General features: G+C 42.4%; 1 protein-coding gene across 2 annotated transcripts in view; it reads right to left on the bottom strand.

The window, feature by feature from the left end:
• Window positions 1–13,873, bottom strand: part of prkn (parkin RBR E3 ubiquitin protein ligase) — a 1,164,944-nt gene that overhangs the window by 972,137 nt on the left and 178,934 nt on the right. For both annotated transcript variants that reach the window (XM_087991523.1, XM_043696306.2), the window contains exon 2: window positions 11,220–11,383. In XM_087991523.1, the coding sequence (XP_087847649.1) occupies window positions 11,220–11,383 (164 nt within the window). The remainder of the gene's footprint in view (window positions 1–11,219; window positions 11,384–13,873) is intronic.

Here is a 13,873-nt window from a genome sequence, read left to right on the forward strand (position 1 = left end):
CCAGATATGGAAGGTTTGAGGTATAAAGAAAGGCTGGAAGGCTGGGACTTTTTTAACTGGAGCGTAGAAGTTGACAGGTGACGTTATAGAAGTTTATAAAATCATGAGGGGTTTAAATAGGGTTAACAATAGGTGTCTTTTCCCTCGAATGGGGGATTGCAAGACCAGGCAGCACATTTTTAAAGGTGAGAAGAGAGAAATTCAAAACACAGGAGGGACAACTTTTTTACACAGAGGGTGGTTTGTATGTGGAATGAACTTCCTGAGGAAGTGGTGGATGCGGGCACAATCACAATATTTAAAAGATGCTGGAATAAGTGTATGAATAGGAAAGGTTTGGAAGGATTGGACCAGGAGCAGGCAGGTGGGACAATTTTAGTTTGGGTTCATGTTCAGCACACACTGGTTGAACCGAAGGGTCTGTTTCTGTGTTGTATGACTCTATGACTCTGAAATGGCATGATAGCATTCAATCACAAGCACAAGTCTAGCTCTTCAGGCAGTGACTGTAATGAGGTCAACCAAGTGGACCACACAGAATGCATCCTCTGACTGGGGCTGTTAATCTGGTCCAATCAGAGCCAACTCTCAGAGTGTCAGACACTCTGAGAGCTGGCTGTGACAGAGCTGGACCAGTGTCAAGAACTTTTCACATGTAAAGAAAGGGTGAGTCAGAGACAGGATAGCAGCCTCTGTGGAATTATTTAAGCGGTGACAAGAGTAAAGCATATTCCTTAAGAAACTCACTTGCAACAGTCATCTTTGAGTTGAGGTAATTAAGTTGCAGTGTAATCAGATGGAGATGGACACCCTTACTAGTCCTACTGAACTTGGGGATCACTATTTGAGTGAAGGCAATTGCATAGCCACACTCAGGACATATCCTAAACAGAGGGACTCCAGGTCAGCCCGCAGCAAAACCCAAATCAAACTAAGCCTAAACTAGACCAACACGCCATTGTAGTTGCTGCTGGTATGCAAACTCAAAACGACTAAGAAATCCTGCTCGACTTAAATTGAGTTTTAAAAAAAATCATAGACTGGTATCCAGGAGAGTGCATACCCTGGACAGTCTACCTACATCTGGTTTGGAACAGTTATACTGCTGAGCAACATGCAAATCAGAACCAATCAAAAAAAATCGTCTGGTTAAATAGTCATCCAGTTCGAACGGAAGTTGTTGCTGACGCAACCATTTCAGTGATTGCAGAACAGTCTTTGACAAAATTCAATCTGGACTCCAATCCTAAAGTTTGCACAAGGCCTTGGCTCGATTAAGAATCTATACCAGGGAACCTTTACAGATTAAGGATGCAATTTTGGTTCTGGAATCTCACAAAAAACAGCTGGTTCAGTGATTGTCATAGAAGTCTTGGGTTCAAGCTTAATGGGGCAAAATTGGTTGCGAAAGATTCACCGAGATTGGCTCAACATTTCTTGACTAGCAAATGGCTGCCTGAGTGCAGTCCCAATTAAGTACCAGGTGGTCTTTCAGGAAGGTCTATGGACTCTCAGAGGAGCCAAGGCTACCTTGTGTGTTGACCAGGAAGCAATACCACAATTCTGCAAGCCCGCCCAGTGTCATTTGTCTTATGGCAAAAGAAGAGGCTGAAATTAGAAGGCTGGAAAGCGAAGGAATCATTAAACCAGTCCAGTTTGTGGAATGGACAGCACTGGTAGTACTGAATTTGAAGCCGGACGGGTCAATTTGGCTTTGTGGGGATTTGAAACAAATGGTAAACCGCTGGATAAATACCCAATCACTCGCGCAGAGAATTCAAAGCTGGACATCTGCCATGTGTACTTGCATTTACAGCTGGATGATAATTCCCAGAGGTATGCTACTATTAATATCGATAAGCATATGTATCATCAGCCTGTGCAAGTTTTCAGTGGACCATGGAGAACATTTTACAAGGTCTACCCTAGGTTGCCATTTATTTAGATAATGTGCTAATAGCAGGGAAGACAGATAAGGAGCACTGAGAGAACTTGGACATAGTCCTTAGATGTTTCTCCCCAGGCGGGCATATACCTAGGAAGGGAAAAATGTGTGTTCTGGGTGACCTAATTGGGCTACAGAGTCCACAAGAACAGGTTATATCCATTGGAAGATAAAGTGAGGATGATCAAGGTTTCCATGTCTCTACCAGAGCTTAGGTCTTTCCTTGAGTTGGTGAATTATGACTGAAAGTTCATACATAATCTGGCCTTCATCCTGGCACTTTGCATCAACTCATAAACTAGGATCGGTCTTGAAAATGTTCTTGTCGCCAAGCCAGGCTTTCAGGGAAGTGATGAAACTGTTATTATCCTCTAAGGTGTTGCACACTATAATCCCAAGCGAGATCTGGTATTGACATAAAATACTTCAGGGTACTATTAGCTCATAGGTGGTACCACCACTGGAAGAGCCCATAATGGTTTTAAATTTTTTAGACACACTTCTAGTCACAGCTAATAATATCAGACTTTGGAAGCAGAAAGATCTGGTCCTGACAAAACTGAAACAACTGGCACTGATGTAGCAAACCAAAGGGACAACACAACCAGAATTTAAACTTTTTGGACCCGGAGGGACCGCATCACAGTACAGGATGGCATATTATTGTACGAAATAAGAGTGATTGTCCTCAGCCAAGGTCACCACCAGATACTGGATGAACTCCACTAAAGTCATCTCGGAATCTCCAAAATTAAGCTGTTGGTGAGAAGTTATGTCTGTTGGCCAGGATTGGATGCAGACATAACCACATTGGTGTGGCAGTGTCCAGAGTTCTAACTAGGTTGAACAGGTGATGTTCTGTAGCGGTATGATGGGAGCTGGCTGATCTCATTGTGAATGGCAGTGACCACATCTGCAGCAAGTATTGATTGCTGGAAGATTTCCAGATCAGAATTGATGATCTGGAATCTGACCTTCAAACACTGTGGCACATCCGGGAGGGGGAAGAGTTACCTGGACGCTTTGTTTCAGGAGGCAGTCACACCCGGCAGTTTAAGTAATTCAAATTCAGTCAGTGCTCATGAACAACAGGGTGTGTCTGTAAGTAAGGCAGGTAGTACAGGAGTGGAGAAGCCTCAGCCCTCGACCTTGTCCAACAGTTATGAGATTTTTGCTCCCTGTATGGATGAAGAAAAGGGCTGTGGACAGGATGAGCCAGCTGACCACGGCACCATGGTGCAGAAGGCCATTCAAGAGAGGAGAGCAAAAAGACAAGTAGTTGTTATAGGTGATTCAATAATTAGGGGAACAGATAGCACCCTTTGAGAGCCGGATCGGGAGTCCCGCTAGGTATGTTGCCTGCCCGGTACCAGGGTGCAGAACATGTCCAAATGACTTAAAAGGATATTGGAGCGGGAGGGGAAGGATCTAGTTGTTGTGGTCCATGTTGGCACAAACAACATTGGCAAGGCTAGGAAGGAGGACCTGTTTGGGGAGTATCAAGCACTAGGAAGGAAATTGAAGAACAGGTCCTCGAGGGTCATAATCTCTGGATTACTGCCCGAGCCATTGCTAATTGGCATAGGATAAGAAAATCAGGGAAGTAAACACGTGGCTAAGAGATTGGTGTCAGAACGAGGGTTTCCATTTCATGGGACATTGGCATCAGTTTTGGAACTGGGGCGATCAGTACGGTGATCTGGAACCAGTGTTCTGGTGAAAAATATAAATAGGGTGGTCACTAGGACTTCAAACTTGAGAGTCGGCGGGGGGGCGGGGGGTGGGGGAAAGGGAAAGCAACAGGGACTATGGAGTCAAGTAGAAAGATAAGCAGCAGGTTAGCATGTGTGCAGGGTTTAAGTTCGAGGCAGACAAGGAATGAAGCAAACAGGAAGGCTAACTTAGATAGAGGTGATGGAAATTATGAGGATAAGAAAATTAGCATTAAGGTGCTTTACCTGAATGTGCGAAGTATTCGTAACAAAGTAGATGAATTAACAGCACAATCATTGTAAATGATTATGATATGGTAGGCAGCACAGAGATGTGGTTGCAGGGGATTCAGGACTGGCAGTTAAACATCCAAGGATTTACAACTTATCGAAAAGACAGGGAGGTGGGTAGGGGGTTGGGGTTGCCTGTGAGTTAAGAATGAAATTAAATCTATGGCATTAAATGATGTGGAGTCTGTGTGGGTGAGGCTGAGGAACCACAAAAGGCAAAAAAAAACAGAATGGAAGTTATGTACAAACCTCCCAGCAGTGCTCAGGACCAGGGGCACAAGATGTACCAGGAAGTAGATAGGGCATATCAGAAAGGTAAGGTCACGGTGATCATGGGGGATTTCAATATGCAAATGGTCTGGGTGAATTATGTTGCCAGTGGATCCAAAGAAAGGGAATTCATGGAATGCTTACAGGATAGCTTTTTGGAACAGTTTGTGATGGAGCCTACAAGGGAGCAGGCTATTCTGGACTTAATACTATGTAACGAGCCAGACTTTATAAAAGATCTTAAAGTCAGGGAACACTTAGGTGGCAGCAATCATAATATGGTAGAGTTCAGTCTGCAGTTTGAAAGAGAGAAGGCAAAATCGGATGTAAATGGTGCTACAGTTAAATAAAGGTAATTACAGGACCATGAGAGAGAACCGATGGAAATTGACTGGAAGCAGAGCCTAGTGGGGGAGACAGTACAGCAACAATGGCAGGAGTTTCTGGGTGTAATTGAGGACACAATACAGAGGTACATCCCAAAGAAAAGAAAGATTACCCTGGGGAGGGGGTCGGGGGTGTCGGCGGGGGGCGAACGATGAATTGGACAACCATGGCTGATGAAGGAACTCAGGAAATGTATCACAGACAAAGAGAGTGCCTATAAAGTGGCCAAGAGCATGGGAAATCAGAAGATTGGAAAGACTACAAAACAAACACAGGATAACAAAGAGAGAAATAAGGAAGGATTAGATAAGATTAGATTACTTACAGTGTGGAAACAGGCCCTTCGGCCCAACAAGTCCACACCGACCCGCCGAAGCGCAACCCACCAATACCCCTACATTTACCCCTTTAACCTAACATGACGGGCAATTTAGCATGGCCAATTCACCTGACCTGCACATCTTTGGACTGTGGGAGGAAACCGGAGCACCCGGAGGAAACCCACGCTGACACGGGGAGAATGTGCAAACTCCACACAGTCGCCTGAGGCGGGAATTGAACCCGGGTCTCTGGCGCTGTGAGGCAGCAGTGCTAACCACTGTGCCACCATGCCGCCCATGGAGTGTATCAAATATGAAGGTAAGCTAGTGAGTAATATTAGAAATGAAAGTAAAAGTTTCTTTCAATACATAAGAAAGAAAAGAGAGGCAAAAGTCAAGATTGGGCCACTCCAAACTGATGTCGCAAGGCTAGTGATGGGAGATAAGAAAATAGCTGAAGAACTTAATAAATACTTTGTGTCAGTCTTCACAGTGGAAGACATGAGTAATATCTCAACAATTAAGGAGAGTCAAGGGGAAGGGTTGGCTATGGTGGCCATTACAAAGGAGAAAGTACTTGATAAGCTAAAAGGTCTAAAAATTGATTAACCTCCTGGGCCGGATGGGCTACATCGTAGAGTTCTGAGGGAGGTGGCTGAAGAAATAGTGGAGGCGTTGGTTGTAATATTTCAAAAATCACTGGAGTCAGGGAAAGTCCCAGATGATTGGAAAATCGCTGTTGTAACCCCCTTGTTCAAGAAAGGATCAAGACAAAAGATGGAAAACTATAGGCCGATTAGCCTAACCTTGGTTGAAGATAAAATTCTAGAATCCATTGTTAAGGATGAGATTTCTAAATTCTTGGAAGTGCAGGGTTGAATTAGAATAAGTCAGCATGGATTTAGTAAGGGCAGGTCCTGCCTGACAAACCTATTAGAATTCTTTGAAGAGGTAACAAATAGGTTAGACCAGGGAAACCCAGTGGATGCTATCTGCTTAGACATCCAAAAGGCCTCTGATAAGGTGCCTCACAGAAGGCTGCTGAGTAAGGTGAGGGCCCATGGTGTTCGAGATGAGGTACTGGCATATATTGAGCATTGGCTGTCCGACAGAAGGCAGGGAGTTGGGATGAAAGGTTCTTTTTCGGAATGGCAGCTGGTGACAAGTGGTGTCTCGCAGGGTTCAGTGTTGGGGCCTCAGCTATTCACTTTATGTATAAATGATCTGGATGAAGAGACTGGGGGCATTCTGGCAAAGTTCGTCGATGATACGAAGTTAGGTGGACATGCAGGTAGTTCTGAGGAGGTGGGGAGGCCACAGAAAGATTTAGACAGTTTACGAGAGTGGTCCAAGAAATGGCTATGAAATTCAATGTGAGCAAATGCGAGGTCTTGCACTTTGGAAAAAAGAACACAGGCATAGACTATTTTATAAACGGTGAGAAAATTCATAAAGCCAAAGTACAAAGGGATCTGGGAGTGCTAGTACAGGATTCTCTAAAGGTTGACTTGCAGATTGAATCCATGGTTAAGAAGCAAATGTAATGTTGTCATTTATTTCAAGAAGTTGGAATATAAAAGCAGTGATGTGCTATTGAGACTTTGTAAAGCTCTGGTTAGGCCCCATTTAGAAATACTGTGTCCAGTTTTGGGCCCCACACTTCAGGAAGGACACATTGGCAGTGGAATGTGTGCAGCAAATATTCATACGGATGATCCCTAGAATGGTAGGCCTAACAGACGATGAATGGCTGAGAATCCTGGGATTGGATTCATTAGAGTTTAGAAGATTGAGGGGAGATCTAATAGAAACTTGCATGGCTTAAAAAGGGTGGATGCTGGGAAATTGTTTCCATCAGGCGAGGATACTAGAACTCGAGGGCACAACCTCAGAATTAGAGAGGGTCAATTTATAACAGAAATGAGGAGACATTTCTCCAGCCAGAGAGTGGTGGCCTGTGGAATTCACTGCCATGGAGCGCAGTGGAAGCCGAGACGTTAAATGTCTTCAAGGCAGAGATTGATAAATTCTTGACCTCGCAAGGAATTAAAGGATATCGGGAGAGTGCGGGTAAGTGGCGTTGAAATGCCCATCAGCCATGATTGAATGGTGGAGTGGACTCGATGGGCCGAATGGCCTTACTTTCACTCCTCTGGTCTTAAGGACAAAAATTACCGCAGGCAGCTCCCCCATATTCGTGGGAATGGCTAAACCCTGGACAACTATACAGGTCCTTGCATGGGCTCAATGTTCTGAGTCATTGTAGAGACTCACTCAACATGCTTGGACGTGCATAGAGTTTATCCAAAGAAGGGAATGACAATAGGAAAGCTGTGTACATCTTGTGCAATACACTGACTTCCAGAACTGTTGGTCACCGATAACAGGCCATTGTTTGCCAGCTGGGAACTTGAATATTTCCTGAGATTGAATGGTATTCGAATATAAGGACAGCTTCATACCATCCATCATCCAGTGACAGAAAGTGGCTTGGCAGAAAGAGCAATCCAAACTTTAAAGGTAGATTTGAAGAAACAGCCTATAGCTTCGTTAGATACCAAACTGTCCCAGTTCCTATTTGATTACAGGACCACCCTCATGCAATAACAGGGATACTCCCAGCACAGTTGCTAATGGGGAGAAGATTCTGAATCAGGTTAAATCTGACCTTACCGGAGCTGGGGGAGGGTGAAATAGCATCAGAAATCCCACACTGGAAGCCAGACTCACACCAAGTTAGAGAGACAGTTACGACACGGGATAAGATTTGGTGCTGGAATCACAGAAATGGTCCTGCAAGAGTAAGAGCCTTGGTCATTGCAAAGTCAGCACCAGTGACATATAAGGCTCAGGTAGGAATGAAGATCCTGAATAAGCGTGTGGACCGTATGAATGCAGCAAACTTGCAAACAGTACGGGAGCAAATCATCCCCTCTTCGCAGTACAGTCGGAACCCTTGAGGTCTCTGTCTCTGTCTCTGTCAAGTGTTGAACAGATCTCTGAATCTGAGATGAACATGACAGATCTCGCCGCACGATGCCTTTGCTGCCTGAAGAACAGAGTGAATTTCTTCCAAGATGCTCCGTGCACAAGAGGCAAATTTCTGTGCATTGCAGAGTACCGTATCCGAGTAGAGACGGAGGAACCTGATCCAGTGCTAACACACCCCAGATGGCGCAACAGGAAAAAGGACCATCCTATGTCCTCACACTCAGAGGGACAGGGATGTCGTAATTATAATGAGATCTGCCAGGTGGACCCCATCTGTTCCAATCAGGGAGCCCTGGCTGACAGATTAAAAAGTGGAGTGAGAGACATTCTGACACACTGAGAACTGGCTCTGAAGGAACTGGATCAGTTTCAAGGACTTTCTATGTGTAACTAAAGTGTGACAGGGTGACAGTATACTGGCCTCTGTGGAGTTTCTTTTCACTTCACAAACAGCTAACTTCACTCAGCGAGTCTGATCCCTGAGGTTTTCCCCAGGCTTCAGTTTTGCTGAGCTACATTAAGCAAAGGTGTAGACAGGATAGATCGAGTGAATCCTTAGAAGGGTATAAAGGCAGTAGGAGTATACTTAAGAGGGAAATGAGGAGGGTAAAAAGGGGACATGACATAGCTTTGGCAAATAGAGTTAAGGAGAATCCAAAGGGTTTTTACAAATACATTAAGGAAAGAAGGGTAACTAGGGAGAGAATAGGGCCCCTCAAACATCAGCAAGGCGGCCTTTATGGGGGAGATACTAAACGAGTATTTTGCATCAGTGTTTACTGTGGAAAAGGACATGGAAGATATAAAATGTAGGGAATTAGATGGTGACATCTTTAAAAATATCCATATTACAGAGGAGGAAGTGCTGAATGTCTTGAAACACATAAAAGTGGATAAATCCCCAGGACCTGATCAGTGTACCCTAGAACTCTGGGAAGCTGGGGAAGTGATTGCTCAGCCTTTTACTGAGATATTTGTATCATTGATAGTCACAGGTGAGGTGCCAGAAGACTGGAGGTCGGCAAACGTGGTACCACTCTTTAAGAAAGGTGGTAAGGATAAGCCAGGGAACTATTAGACCAGTGAGCCTGACCTTGGTGGTGGACACATTGGAGGGAATCCTGAGGGACAGGATGTACATGCATTTGGAAAGGCAAGGACTGATTAGGGATAGTCAACATGGCTTTATGCGTGAAAAATCATGTCTCACAAACGTGATTGAGTTTTTTGAAGAAGTAACAAAGAGGATTGATGAGGGCAGAGAGGTAGATGTGATCCATATGGATTTCAGTAAGGCATTTGACAAGGTTCCCCATGGGAGACTGGTGAGCAAGGTTGGATCTCATGGAATACAGAGAGAACTCGCCATTTGGATATAGAACTGGCTCAAAGGTGGAAGACAGGTGGTGGTGGTGGAAGGTTGTTTTTCAGACTGGAGGCCTGTGACCAGTGCAATGCCACTAGGATCAGTGCTGGGTCCACTACTTTTAGTCATTTATATAAATGATTTGGATGTGATCACAAGAGGTATAGTTAGTACGTTTGCAGATGACACCAAAATTGGAAGTGTAGTGGACAGCGAAGAGGACTACCTCAGATTACAACAGGATCTTGACCAGATGGGCCAATGGGATGAGAAGTGGCAGATGGAGTTTAATTTCTTAAATGTGAGGTGCTGCATTTTGAAAAAGCATTTCTTAACAGGGCTTATACACTTAATGGTAATGCCCTAGAGAGTGTTGCTGAACAAAGAGCGTAGGTTCATAGCTCCTTGTAAGTGGAGTTGCAGGTGGCTAGGATAGTGAAGAAGGCGTTTGGTATGCTTTCCTTTATTGGTCAGAGTATTGAGTACAGGAATTGGGAGATCATGTTGAGGCTGTACAGGACATCGGTTAGGCCACTGTTGGAATATTGTGTGCAATTCTAGTCTCCTTCCGATTGGAAAGATGTTTTGAAATTTGAAAGGGTTCAGAAAAGATTTACAAGGATGTTACCAGGGTTGGAGGATTTAAGCGATAGAGAGAGGTTGAATAGGCTATGGCTATTTTCCCTGGAGCATCGGAGGCTGATGGGTTGCCTTATAGAGGTTTATAAAATCATGAGGGGCATAGAAAGGATAAATATACAAAGTCTTTTCCCTGGGGTAGGGGAGTCCAGAACTAGAGGATAGGTTTAGGATAAGAGGGGAAAGATATAAAAGAGACCTAAGGGGCAACGTTTTCACTCAGAGGGTGGTATGTATATGGAATGAGCTGCCAGAGGAAGTAGTGGAGGCTAGTACAATTGCAACATTTAAAAGGCATCTGGAAGGGTACATGAATTGGAAGGGTTTGGAGGGATATGGTCCAGGTGCTGGCAGGTGGGATTAGCTTGGGTTGGGATATCTGGTTGGCGTGGACGGGTTGGACCGAAGGGTCTGTTTCCGTGCTGTACATCTCTATGACTCTATGCTTGTGAGCTTTTCAATCTCCACTCTTAGCTGTACTGAAGTACTAATGCTTGCAGGTCTCTTCTGAGCCCTTGACAGCTTTTTCTAACGGAGAAACAGTGACCTTCCCACCGTACCTGATCCCCAAGGTTAAGTCCTGACTCCATAATTTAACTGCCTACTAATTCCTAAAACTTCTGTTAGAATACAGTGATAGTTTCACTTCTTTCATGTGTAAATCACAAAACCCTTTTTTTTTTAAAAAAGTTGCATTTTCGGGTAACCATTCGGTATTTAACAAGTGACTACATTTTAGTTACCCATATAATCATTTATGGATTAATGTTCATTCACTTAAAGCAAAAGCACAAGAGGTTCCCTTACAGTAAAAGCAAATCACAAATACACAAAATTCAGTGAAAAAAGACAAAAAAAGTTCAAACATACATGTTCTACATATTTAATTTGCCACTTATCTTGCTTCTGGGGCCACACTCGGGCCACACACTTCTGCCATTATGTCAATGATATCACATCGCATTCACATTTTCTTGTTCAAAAATTGATCCAATTATATAAAACAGGAATGTTGAAAAAAACTGAAGAAAAGAAACAGTGATGGACAACTAGCTCACCCAGACAGCAAACATTTGCTCAATTAGTGCAGACTTGTCTCTTGCCCTTACTTACACTTTTGCTGCATAATTAAGAAGGTCAGAATTAATGAAGCTGCATTGAATAAAGTTCAAGAAATCCCTAGTTACTGTTTATTCTATGACATCTGAGATCTGAATGTCAGATAGGCATTATTAGAGCTATGAACCACAGGCTTGGCAGCCTCCCAGCAACAAAAGAAAAATTCAAGTGGGATTTACCTGCAGTGTCAAGTCATTCCTCAGCTCCTTTCCAGCAAAGATAACGCACAACTGGTCAAATGGAACTCCTTGTCTCTTAGCAACAGCCTCCTTAAGCTGCAAGATCCTGGCATTTGTATCAACCTCCACCGGGAATCCATGGCTCAAATTGAACCTAACAAACACTGATCCAAAACATCAATTAATACTAATAGATCAATACTAATGGACAACATATAGTTTATAATCCCATCAGTACTCTAGGTAATTTATAAACTAAAATTAACCAAAAATTTAATTATGATGTCTCAGGTGATATAACAAGATAGATATCCCTTAAAATGGCAAACTGGTTATCTCAACAACTTCTCTTCATAACCTATGCACATCCTTTCAAATAATTTAATTCATATTTGCACTCAGCAGAATTTCTATTGAGAATTTCTATTCTTTCCTTAAACAGTAATAACTTAAGTCTACTGGTAAATGTACAATATTAACAGTGCAATAAATACAAGAATATATAATTTCAATAAATAACGAGCTCAACTGATTACAATTTAAAAGCCACAAAAAGAGTGTCGAAGAATTGAGGAAAATTACAATTATTAAAGAAATCAAATAAAGTAAACTTGCAAAGGACCCTGCAGGCTTGTATTTTTGCAGTCTACTGCTTGTAGAATGAATTAGCATTTATGCATGTGGACATAATACAAACGATTCACAATATTTTTAAAAGATTTAATTCCTGTCAAGTAAATACAAAAACTGATCATAAAAATTATTCACCTCATCAAAATATGTAGGCTGATAACAAATAATATCCTATGTGTAAGTATCAAGAAATCAATTCACTACTACTTTTCCGATAGCAATTAAGGATGGGCATTAAATGCTAGCCTAGCCAGCAATGCACAAATCCTGTGAATGAATTAATATGGTTTGAAACTCTGTGGCACAAACCTTTAAAAGGCTTCTACAAATAACAGAACTTTTAGAAACTAGATGTTGAGGAGAATTCTATGTTCTTTTTCAAATGTATCAAAAGACAATGCGTTTTGATTTACTGATGCATTTTCATATGCTCAAGCAGGTGTTCAAATACTCAGGAATTGTGGATGCACATTTCTACTTGCTACATTAAAGCCTCAGCTATTTGCTGGCAGGAATTGAACCTTAAAATGTCAGAGGGTTTTCTATGTCTAGGTATCTTATTCTGTCTCTGTTTGAAATGTGTGTGGGTTGATCTGAAATTTCCAGATTTGTCAGCTTGAGTTTCCTTAAAAGTTGTTTCTGTCACATTTACGGCATTCCTGTGACAGCCAGCGATAGCTCTTTCACAATTACAGACAAGAAAGTGGGGAATCCGCTGACAAACAAGAGCAAGGCAGAAATAGCATGAAGCTGCTCTTCGAGAAAGAATGAAGTGGCAGAATATCACTGCACAGTACCAGGTAGTGAGAGTTGATAGCAAGGATAGCAGAGAGGAGGCAACATATTTAATTGTAACTCACAACTGTCTTACCTCAATGGCAAATTACATTAGATTATTTACAGTGTGGAAACAGGCCCTTCGGCCCAACAAGTCCAAACCGACCCTCCGCAGAGCAACCAATATCTTTCGAGAGTAAGGAGACCAAAACTGCATAAATATTCTCGGGTTTATCTTGCCAAGGCCTTACATATTTACTTCAAGAGTGACCAGACAAGGTTGAGAGTTTAGGGCTATGGTGTTGGCATTACTCCAACCAGCAGGGCCTCCAAAACCTTGCCCAAAAAGCAGGACACTGATTTCCTGCTACTGAGTATCAGCATATCTGCTGAGTGGCAAATTGTTCCAGGTATAGCTCACAGTCAGATGAGGTGGAAATTGAAAGTGAGACATGCCATAGAGTCGATATGGGTCATTAATTATGCAGTTTTGGTAAGATATGGTGACAGAACACATGAGATTTCACAGTGAAATGCCTTCCAAAAAACATACGTTCTAACTGTGAATTTCTGTGTTCCCCTCTGTATACACTAAATCTTTTTATTTTTAATTTCCTATATTTTTAATTGTGGACCAAAACGAAAAAAGAACTTTTCAAAACAAAAGATAGCTGTTTTGAAAATGCTGCATGTTTTAAAAACAAGTAACCATACACTCATTGTAAGCACCATTTACACAGCTATTTGTTTGTGTAGTGATTGAAGTGTGGTTGCAGATGATATAAAGTTGAGGGGCTGTTTATAGATGGAACTTCAGTTGGTACAAAGTAGCCAAAGGGTAACTAGAGCTGGGTAATAAATGAATAGAAAAAAGCGTATCTTTCCTTCAGCAGCTTCTGCAAGTTGTAACTTTTAACTGATATGTCAGAGATTTCTTTAAGTAAACCAACTACCCTGTACCTCTTGCAAACTAGTGGAAGCATCTGGAAAAGAATCACCAAGAAGTATTCTGACCAGTATATGAATAGCTCAGGTACCAGTGAAATGTCTTTGCAGTCTTTCCCTCTATCCACACCCATTCTTCGTGCCTTATTATCAGTGAAGGAGAGTTAAAAAATGATTATAGTTTTCATTTGTTGATGTATGCCAATGGTTCATAACTGTTAACTTGGTGCTTGTAATAACTGGAAATTTTTGTGGTCAGAACAGAAACCTGTTCTGTGTTTTCTGTCAACTTGGATTAA

The sequence above is a fragment of the Chiloscyllium plagiosum genome, unplaced genomic scaffold (assembly GCF_037043375.1).
Source record: "Chiloscyllium plagiosum isolate Xiang-an unplaced genomic scaffold, Cpla_swu_hap1 HiC_scaffold_10, whole genome shotgun sequence".
NCBI lineage: Eukaryota > Metazoa > Chordata > Chondrichthyes > Orectolobiformes > Hemiscylliidae > Chiloscyllium > Chiloscyllium plagiosum.